The 11522-nt window shown below is 41.9% G+C and overlaps 1 protein-coding gene across 1 annotated transcript; it reads right to left on the bottom strand.

Annotated features, from left to right (window-relative positions):
• Positions 1-237: 237 nt before the first annotated feature.
• On the bottom strand, positions 238-4861 carry lrrc38a (leucine rich repeat containing 38a). The gene is made up of 2 exons (XM_070911109.1): positions 4234-4861; positions 238-485 (listed from the first exon to the last, which is right to left on the bottom strand). The coding sequence occupies exons 1-2, from the start codon at positions 4859-4861 to the stop codon at positions 238-240; spliced, it is 876 nt and encodes a 291-aa protein (XP_070767210.1).
• Between the last annotated feature and the right edge of the window lie 6661 nt (positions 4862-11522).

The following is an 11522-nucleotide window of genomic DNA, read 5'->3' on the forward strand; positions in this document are numbered from 1 at the left end:
ACCTGTTCACAGTGATTCAAGCCTATCTGATGTTTCCCAAAACAGTCCTTGATTCTTATGATAGCTTAAGTGTGATCTTGAAGCTTTCTGCTTGTGGCTTTTCCACCCTCCCCACCACCGATCTGTCCTTGCTCTCATGTTTTGTAGAGCTTTCTCCGGGATACCAACAGGACCTCTGAGAGTTTTGTATGAAACACTTGTGTTTTATTTAATCCATTTCCCCTTTTCCTTCCCCTATCAGTCGTTCCCTTCCTCCTCGTCTCCTTTGCTGCCTTTGCTGAGGCGCTGGAAGCAGTGGACTGTAGAGGCGAGGAAGAAGCTGGCCACGATGGCCGCCACTGAGACGGAGATGCCGGAGAAGATGACGATGAGGTAGTCAGTGAGGGTAAGGGTACCACGGCACTCCCGGAAACTGTCTTCAGAGAGTAAACTGAGGGGAACACGACGCCCGTCCAGAGGCAGGGAGCACTCTATCCCCTCCATACCTGGAAAGAGAGAAAACAACCAGTGAACCAGCTGGCAGACAACTGAGACCCTGGACTGTCAAAGACATGTTTGTATCAATAGCCTGCCTCAGAGCTCATTACCAAATGCATTTCATACCACATAACTGCAACGTCCATGGTTCGATTTCTGGGCAGGGAACCTTGCATGTTGCATGTTCTGTTTCCATGTTTCCTGTTTCTCTCTACTGGCTGACAAAAAGCTAATAAGCTTTGTGCAACAAATCAAACTGGGTCCTGACTGGCTATTACATGATATGATGCCTGGAGTAACTAATGACAAGTCTTTCATTTGATCCACTGAATAGACAGGAACAAAGTCTTCTGTGCCAAAGAAAAAAACAGCTTAGACAATTTAGCTTAAGCTGTAATTGCTCTTTTCCCAGTTCTGCAATACAGACACACCATCCTCTAAATTACAGATTCCTAAAATGAACACAGGTAATTTCAAAACAACAGCAAAGCCTTGATCATACTCCAGACAGCTGTTGTGTTTACAACTTGTTTCCACTACCCCCAAGTGGCCAAAAAAAAATCAATGAATGCCAATTTAAGGACTTGTGTTATTTGATATTGTGCTTTAATGGTGCATATTCCCAAATAAATCTTCAGTTTAATTAGCACAAAGCAGTTGACACACAGTAAGCATAGAGCTCTCAGGGCCCCTGGGGCAATTGTGTGCTTTTCCCAGTTGGCAATCCAGCAATGGTGGCACCTCCATAGCTGCTGTAGTCATGAAGCATAGTTACACTTTTTGAGGAGGAGCGTGTTACTGCTGGCGTTACCATCAGCATATCTATGTAGACTACCTGTGTGGGCTTCATTGCTAAGCAGTAACCCTCTAATGCACCAATAGAAATCCAGCTTTACACAACATTTATGCTGCAGGCCAGAGTATATCCACATATTAGGAACCACAGAAGATATTATCATTATGTAACTATTTCAACCCAAAGGCTTAACATCAAAAATAGAAATGAACTCTTCACCAAAACATCACTTTTTAATTTTAGATGTGTGTTCGTTATAGTCTCTGCAAGCCACGGTTGTTTTACTATTGTTGCACTGTAACACGTTCAAACATTTTGTCCACTGTGTAGAGAGGCACTTCCATTTTATCCCGATTCCTCTGTAGCACTGCTGTACCCAAGAGTCACTACACATCATTGTCAAGTGTGTATGTGCATGTTTGTGTGTGTGTGTGAGTCACTGTAAGACCAGAAGGGGTTTTCCACATGAAAAGGGACTCAGTGACCTCATCGCTTGGTGATATTCCAGTCACGTGGCACTACAACAGACAGCCAGACTCATGCTCACACAGACATGCAGGAGGTAGACACACACACACACACACTGCACATTCATAGACAGGGACACAAATAGGACAACATAAACAGAATCAGAAATAGAAGCAGACATTAGTTAATGAGCACAACCACGGAAATATATCCATAATGATATGTGAACAAAGACACACATGAGCCCGAGAACACACAGATATGCATTAATATGGGCACCACGTGAACATGGACAAAACACTCACAGACAGACATGCACAAAAGTGTGTGTTCACAAACACGTTCACAGGTGTACACATGCAGAAATACGTGTTTAACAGAATGCGCACATTCAGGTGGACACAAATGCACACGTGCATATTTTGCAGGATTACATGAACAAAGATATGTGTGCACATATACAAGTCGACAGGGACACAAAATGGCAACACAGAGACAGAGAGACACACAGAGACACATACTGCATGTATACACACAGGTGCACACACACGCCATTCTGAATATAACCACTGATACAAAATGACAGCAAGACAACGTCCTCTGAAAGTGTGTGTGTGTGTGAGTTGTAGCTGTGTATAGAGTGTCTTCTTGCTGTGAGGAAGGAGTCTAGACACGGGGAGCTGGTGTCAGTGTTGTGGTGTCACGGCATCAGATGTGCTATAGTACTGAATAAGGCCGGATGTTGGCTCACCTTTGACCCGGCCGATGCACGCAGCAGGGGATTATGTTTACAGAATGTAGGTTGCCTTGTAATTCGCTAACTCATTCTTATTTAAAACTCAAGAATCACGACGGCCCAGTTAGAAACCAACAGGGCGTCTCACTTCCACTGTTATACTGTGCCACTGTATTGAAATGAGTCACTGTTATTTAAGTGACCTAAAAGTCAAATGTTGCCATGACGAGTTACTATGTTCAACTTTGAAACCAAATTCAATCGTAGGCTTGTAGATTGTTGACTCTAACACCTTCATTATGTTGTTAATATGGAAATGTTGAAAGGCTTTATTGTACTCAAAGTGTCAAGATAATGTATGTATATTTAAGAGTTAGCATGGTTGCTGCCAGTGGTTGCTACCAAGTAACTCGGCACATTTACTGACACATTTACTGTCGTACTTATGTACAGTTTTCAGGTACTTAACTGTGTATTTAAATATCATGCTAATTTATACTAGTATATGAAATATTTAAAAGTTCTTACTCAAAATTTGGCTCAGTTGTGCAGCTGAGCTGGTTTTGGTCTGTGTTTCTGTGTGTCTAAAACTGGTCACAACATCAACGTTATCGTCCAGTTTGGACAGAAACAGGAGTAACCATCTCCCCCATATACAACCTCCTGTTACCATGTGACTGATGTTCATACGTAGGTCACGTCATGACAAAAGAGCAAACAAAGCTGATGAAGGCTGAGATACAGTTGAAAGTTCCAATTAAAGCTACTAAGTTGAAGTAATTTGATTGTTTTCCAGCTGGTTTCTTTATGTCTAAAAACCGAACATATGCGAAATATCATGACATTGTGCCTGTGTGGTTTCTGCCACGTGGCAGTGCACTCATACTTGATCGTTTGTAAATGGGAAGTCCATCTATTGCACATCTAGTAGAACCTTAAAGATGAACTGTTAGGGGGTTGATGAGTTTAATACACACAGTATGTGTCAGTATTTGGAGAGCTCCATAGTGTTTCAGTTGTTTGGTTTGGTAATACAGTGTGAGTTAATTGTGACATACCACTTGCAGAGACTGTGAGCAATATTAATTAATATATATATATATACATATATATTGTATTCATTCCGTTAACTAGTGAAGACTGAGACCTTTTAATTTCTCAATACAGAGAAAATAAGAGCATTGGCTCTATTTGTTGTCAGTGTTTTGTATTTTGGCCTCAACTGGGAAGAATTACACATTTCAATATATTTCTATGTAATGCAGGAGGTTTAATCCTGCGTTAATCTTAATGTAAATTAAGTCTATCTTTACCTCAGCACTACTGAGGTAAATCTGGTTCACTCTGCATTTGCAAACTGCACTGATGTCTGTGTAAATGCTTTTAGTATTGTGTAACAATGGCATTGTCTCATCCACTTTGTCTGCCTGTCCTGATTCTGATGACACCAGAAAATGTCAACTCTAGCACCACATAAACAAGATGTAACTGTCTTCTAATTCACTACTATTTTCAGACCAACAAATAGTGCGACAGAGGTGGTGTTTTGTGGAACTCTGAGTACAAAGATGGAGACCTGCTCTCTTTGTTTTTGTGTTGATGTGTTTCTGTCAATTCATTGGATTTCTTTTGTTCTGATTGCAATTGATCAATCAAATGTTACGAGTAAATGTGTCTCAGGGACAGTATTGAATTTTCTCTGCTCTGGCATGGGACAAAGACTGCACGTCCATACTTTAAGCAGCTTATGTCTTACCCTTTGGGAGCTTGTGACGGTTCTCTGTCAGCCATACAAATAGTTTGGCAAAGTGGCAGTTGCAGAGCCAGGGGTTGCCCTCCAGACGCAGCATCCGGAGGGAGGGCAAGGATTCCAGGACGCTGATGTCCAGCTCTGTGAGACCATTCCTCTCCAGCTCCAGCTCCCTCAAAGAAGTCAAGCCCCTGAAAGCGTCCCTGCCTACCATGTTTAGGTAGGGGTTGTTCCCTAGTCGCAGTTTGATCAGACTTCTAGACTCCCCAAATGTCCCAGAGGGGATCTCGGTCAGGTTGTTGCTCCCAAGGTCCAAGAAGACTAATCTAGAAGAGGTGCTCAGGGTCCCTGGCTCCAGCTGGGAGAGAGAGTTATTCCTCAGGTCCAGGTAGACCAGGTCGCTGTAGAGGACCAGGAAGTCGGATGGGATCCAGGGAATCCAGTTGTTGGAGAGCAGGAGACGGCGAACGTCCAGAGGGATGGAGTCCGGGACTCTGGTTAGACCTTGGCCGGTGCAGTCCACAGTATGGTGGTCTGGACACAAACAGCTGGATGGACAGTTGTGGCCTCGCGTAAGCAAGGTGGAGGAGATCAAGGCAAGGAAAGGCTGCAGCCAGTTAATGCATGGTAACATTGTCGAGGGGGCGGCAGCATTAATCAGGAGACGGGGGGTGAGGGGGTCTCGACAGGGGGTGAAAGGGGAGGTCAGGGAGATGGACGGATAGACAGGTTAAGATCACAGGAGGGGAAGGGGAAGGAAAGGTCAGACGATGTCGGTTCAGCGTGGCTCCGGCATCCTTATGTGCTCTCTGCACTGCAAAGCCAGAACAACCCAAAAAGCCATGGAGGAGCGAGGGAGCGCTGTATTCCAGGAGATCATGTAACAAGCAGTCTGGATCAAATAGAAGCCTGCTGGCTTTGAGGGAAGAGAGGGGAGGAGCAAGAGAGAGAGCGTGCAGGAGAGCGGGGAGGAGGGGAGGAGGGGGGATGTGAAAGGGGAGAGGATTAACACGGAGGTAAATAGAGGCTAACGAACCAGAGGCGAGGGGGGTTTGTGGGGTAACGTGTGTGTGTGTGTGTGTGGTAGTAGCAGGGACAGCCCTCCACGCCTCATTAGTCAGCTACTGAAGTAAACCAAGTGTCGTCAGTCGCATCAGTCGAGCAGAACCATAGCCTCACTGTCTGTGTAGTTTGATGTAGGAGCTCCGTCTTCACACAGACAGACCTGAAGTGAAGACGAGGATGCCATCACCATCTCTGACTCACATGTGACGCTGTGAAATACAGCCAACAGCAGCATCCCACGTAGTCTGGAATCACCACAGTTTCCCTCCTTCACTCCCCTTGCTCTTTTTTCACCTTTGCCTCACTTGCTGGATGGAGATGGAAAAGAGGTAGTTTCTCAGCCTGTCTCCATGACAACGGTTCCGAAACATTTACCAGGAGCAGGATGTGCAGACGCAGCGTGGAAGTGTCCCTTTGGAGGTGAAGCCATCACTCGGCTGATTCCCATTCACACTCCAAACAACAGGGGCTGATCATAAACAGCTGATGCAAACCAACAATGTCAAAATATACAGTTCTGCTCAGAGTGTTAAATTCAACTTGTTTACAGACCTCTGTACGTATAAGAGCATCACCAACTGAATTTTTGAGGCAGGTGCCAAGATCCTTATTTAAGAATAATAAAATAATCTGATAAGGAGACAAATCGACTGATACACGTTCTTTTAACACAAACACAAACAGGCCTGTGATCATTTGATCACAATCGCACTACAGTAACGCCGCAGTTATAAAAAAATGTTTTTATTTACTTTATCTGTTCATTCTCTCCATTTTTCTCTTCTTCCAGCAGGAGGAAACATCTGCATGGGGACATAAGCCTTGGTTCATATTTTTTAATGAACATCAAATTATATCTTTATCTGTATAAACTTAGTCTAGGCTTTACTCTGAATATTTTAACTGCAATAAACTCATAACTGGTGTAGGTATAACTATAGATAATTTCCTCAGTCAAATTGTTTTTAATAAATATATCTGTATATATGTCAATATATCTACAGTATATATGTATATATATGATAAACACTATTGAATTCTGTCACTTTTCTCCCTGATATTGCCACTTTTTTGGTAATAAGCGGTTTCCTGCATTCTGCCACACATCTTTGTGGACATGTATTTGAAACGTAAACTTGTGCTCTTGGGTTAATTGAAATAAAATGTATACATTCCAATGAAGCTATTTCATCTAGTTATTCACAGCAATTTGGTTTGAATGTGCATGTCAGTGTCGTCAGTGTAGAATCAATGGATTACTAATCCTAAATCCCTAAATCTTCTGTTTGCCAGCAACGTCAGGTCAGAAAAAAATGAAATATTACATGAATATCCCTCTAGTCTCACTAAATCATCGAGTCTCTGCTCTGAGAAAAAGACGTAAATGCACAAAGTGCTCCCGCTCTGATCTCTATCATGTAAGAAAAGTAGGTCACACATTAGGAAGAGGCAGGGCAGCACAGCATGGTTACTGCACCAAGATGACCTGCACTGAAGTCAATCCAATGATTCATTTAATGGCCTGGCTGCAGCAGGCCCTCAGGACCAGCGCCGGCCTGTGTGGTGATTTTGCGGTAAGTCCTAAAGAGACCTAAAAGATGGTTAACACGTTAATTACAAATACAACTGCTGTAAAAGGCTGAAAACATGAGGCACCCAGGGTTGTTGGTCTGGCCGGGGATCACCCACTGCTGGCCTGGGGGGCACCGGCTCTGTCGGACAGGCATTGGATGCAGCCATTGAACGTTGCTCTTCCCGTGGACATACCTCTTTAAGGCGTGCGATGAGCTCTTTCATTTCGTCCAGCGTCAGGTTTGTCCATCTGTTCATGAGGAGGTGCGTGTTTGTGAGATTTCATCATTAGCATAATCAACGCTCCTGCTCTGGTCTGTTTGTTTCATTGGCAAAAATGTTCCTAAAGAGTGAAAAGAAGATCATCACACCGTGGAGATTCAAGTCCTGCTGAACTTCATTCAGATTAAGGCGTGATTTCAGGTCTAATTAGTCTATACATGACTCGTATAACAAGTCCGAACGACTCATGAATTTCATTTTTCAAAATTTCAAAATTTGATCTACACAAAATTGGTAATCCCACGACTTCTCTTCTCTTCACTTGCCACAAAAGAACAAATCTGTTTGTACGACTGGTTCTTGCATGAGGCTCAATGTCTTCAATCCCTCCTCTGACACCAGATCCCCTTCTACAAAGTGCAAAATATTTACTGGGATTGTTATTAAATGCTGATATTCCAGGGCCAAAAGGTCTCTAAATGGTTGTGCAAAGTAATAACAAAAGGAATGGTAACTTGAGGAGTGTGTTTGTGGTATGTTTCCATGAACGTCAGTGTCCCCACACCACCACACTCCTGCCAGGAACAGAGACAGGACAAGGCCAGCAGCAGCGTGACTCACACTCTGCATACCAGTCACTCTCCATGTTCCTCATACATACCTGACATACCTCATTACAGGTGTAGATTTCTGTAGACGGTTAGTCCCCCTCGGTTTTACAAATATGTGAAGCTGCTTCTCCAATCATTTCTGCTTTCCTTGCTCACATTTTATGGTTTGTTTGGTCACTGAGTCTGTCTGCTGTTTGAATCTCATTTCACCACCTTTGAATACATTCTGTCAACAAGTTCAACTGCCATCTTTCATATTGTGAACAGTGTGTCCAATGTCCATTATGATGTACAATGTCCATAAATCTAACTTTCACTGTATTTTCTCTTTATGGAACACCAAAAAATAAACTTGATCTTGAAGACGACCTTGTCCCTCTGGAGGACTTTGGTTCCAGAGCTGCTGCTGCTGCTGCTGCTGTGTGTAGAGGTGAGGCCAGCTATGTCTTCTCTACACCCCTCCACCACCTGGACTAGTTCCGGTTCATTCCCTACCTGAAGCCTGTGTCAAGAACCTGTGTTCTCTGCCCCAACCTGTCATCTGACACAACTTATGGCAAAAAGACCATCATTTCTCAGAGCCATAATTCAGTTAACTCTAAACACACAGACATCATAAACACCTTTATACAATCTGTAGAATCACTCTTCACAGTGGTGTCAGGATATCTGATGTCCATCAAGGATAGACATTCATAAATCTGTTTAGAAATCCTACAAAAGAGGTGCTTCTTATTTCAGATGTTGACTCATCAGATTCAGATATTTTCTTCTGTATCAAAAGTAATCAGGTGATTGTTGAGTTGATTGGAGGTGTAGATAGTTTTAAGTCGGAAAGGTTCACTCCAAATATCTTCTCATCAGTTTTCATCATCAGTTGAACAGCGTGGGATGAAGACTGATGTTCCACAGGTGTTATTTCACCCATAATCAGACATGAACAGCTTTTTACTTTGACAGGAAACTGAAGTTAGGGATCATCTCAAAATTGCACGCAAATGGGCCAAATGAGCATTTTGGATTTTTGTCACTTGCTTTCTTGGTTCTTTTCATGTACACTTCAAAATAACTTTGTTTTCTTTCGGACCTCCTCCCATTTCATGCATGGTCTCCTTTAAAAATATTTTTTGCCTAATTAGCTTTGGCCATTTTCTTGTCAATAGCTTTCTCACTTCTTATCAAAGACACTTCAAACCAAATGTTTCTCCTCTGGGCTTCCTCTCATTAGAAACACAACCTCCAGTTATTAAAGAAAACCATGCGACATGGCCTGATGCAATTGCACTAATGCATTACAATCCCGCTCTCTTTCCTATTTATAGATATATGTATGACAATAATCTAAAACAAATCATTCTAAAGTAGAAACTAAAGCAGACTAGACACGCCCACCAGTTTAAGTCCAGATGCAGATAGAGATGGTGGCATTGCACCACAGTATCGTCAGTCCGGGAGAAGTTTTTGTGCCATAGTAATATTCACAACAGCTTTGTATTAGGAGAGACTTATTATCTTAGCACAGAACCAATCCTTTATCTCTGCATAAATGATGTGGCTGTCGTGTGTTATATTGCCACAGTGTGTATTCTTATGTGGACCTCAGGAAGAAGAGCTGCTGTGACACACACACACGCACACACACACACACACACACACACACACACATGCACACACACACGCACACACACACACACACACACACACACACACACACACACACACATGCACACACACACGCACGCACACACACACACACACACACACACACATGCACACACATACCAATAGTTGTGTGTATGTGTTGTCATGGCGATCCCATCGACATGGCATCAGAGTTTGGTCGTGTCCCATTCTGCTTAAAGAGCTCAATGAATAGTCACCTCGGTTATTCATTGGTTATCATGCTTTTATAAATAATTCACATTCTAGGTGTTGACCTCTGACCCCATGAAGTCAGACAGATCAGTCACATGTTGGATTTGAATAAAATCTGTGTTGTTTTATGTCATCAATCTTCACTCATTTTATTTAGTAGTTATGACGCTGTTGTGAACTCTTCCTGTAACACTGGGTGACCCTATAGTCTACATGTTTATATAATCCATCATAAATATTGTATGCAACAATTTACATCAAATAAAGTCCTTATTATTCTGAAAAATAAAATGTGCAGTACGTCCATGTGAAGCTAATGAGAGAAACAGAAACTTTGAGAGGCTGATGAATGGAAGTAGTACAAAAACACATTTAAACATATTGTTTTACTCTTGCTGTATTGGCTGTCAGATTGGCTTCATTAATTAATTAAAAGAGCTGATGGAACTGAGAATATATAGACGGAGGACAAAAATATAAAACGTACCATGAGTATAGTCTGTATTATTTGTGTCTAAATGAAATTGGCAGTTACAGTTAGAGATAAGATTATATATATATATATATAGATATATGTAATATCTATACACTGTGTATTTCTTTAGTTCTTCCAGTTCCAGGCCTCTAAAAGCTTAACAGACTCTTTGCTTCCCTCTTGTGTCCACAGCTTGCATCACAGAGTGATGACCACAGTGTCAGGGATACCTTACACGTACATGTTCAGTAAATCAGTGATCTATTATATATCAATATATAAGTATATAGTGTGGAACAGAATATGCCATCTTGTGTTGTGGGGTATTAAAGAGGGCCTTAAAGAATGATTATCATGATGGGAGATCTTTGAGAGGTTTGTCTGATAATAATCTGCTCATAATCCAAGCACTAGTCACTGAAGTCACTTCATGTGTGAATGAAATGCTGCGTTTGCTTCACATCACCATTGATTGTTTTTTTTCTTTTTATTGAAGACAGTTGCTACAAAACTCAGTTTGTTGTGTTTTCTTTTCTTTCTTTACTTTTCATTTTCTTGTTTTTTACAAAATAAACCAATAACAGTATTACAAATAATTCAAATTGATACATCATTCACAGGTATACCATCAAATATACATTTATACAGAAAAACATAAAATAGAAAAAGAAAAGTCCAGGTGAGATCACAGTGGTAAGGGCTGAGAAGAGAGGCGTTTGGCTGTGGGTGACCCCTCTAACATCGACCCCCATGTCCCATGTGCTTTAGACCAAAAAGGGTCCAGGAAACATCTTTAAATCTCCTATCTACACAGAGTAGAAATGCTTTCAGGGCCACCCGGGTCAGGCAGAAAGGAAGATTGTGTGGTAAAGGGAACAGGTGCTGCATGAAGCTGAAATGATGGATTCTGACAGTTCATTTTCACTGTTATTATCCAGGTGATCTCATTATTGGCCAATGTCGACTCAACAACAACCTTCAGAATGTAAAACAGCTGATATACTGTGTGTGATGTTGCGGTCATCAGTTTGATTTCAGTTCTGTTGTTCACTGATGGTGGACATCGTGTCTTTCAGGAATAGTTCAACATTTTGTGAAATACACTATTCTCTTTCTTTCACAGAGTGAGATGAGACAGATATCAATCAATAAAAAAAGATCCATCTACCAACACCTCTGAAGGTCACTGATTAACACGTTGTATCTGTGTTTTAGTTAATTGCCGGATCTATTTCTTGATGAACAGTCAAACGCAGTGACTTTGTGCAGCTTCCAACAGTCTTATTGTCGCACTGGGGTCGCCAGGTTCAATACTCGAGCCCAGATACTGGAGTCACTGGGACCAATACCAGTTTGATATCAATGATGTATCTTAATATATATATTTATATGCTTCCTGGTAGACGTATGTAATGTGGACACTTTCTAAATGACCACAAAGCTATCTTTGGCATGCCTGTACTTGAATGTGTCGC

Source organism: Enoplosus armatus, chromosome 8 (assembly GCF_043641665.1).
Source record: "Enoplosus armatus isolate fEnoArm2 chromosome 8, fEnoArm2.hap1, whole genome shotgun sequence".
Lineage (NCBI taxonomy): Eukaryota > Metazoa > Chordata > Actinopteri > Centrarchiformes > Enoplosidae > Enoplosus > Enoplosus armatus.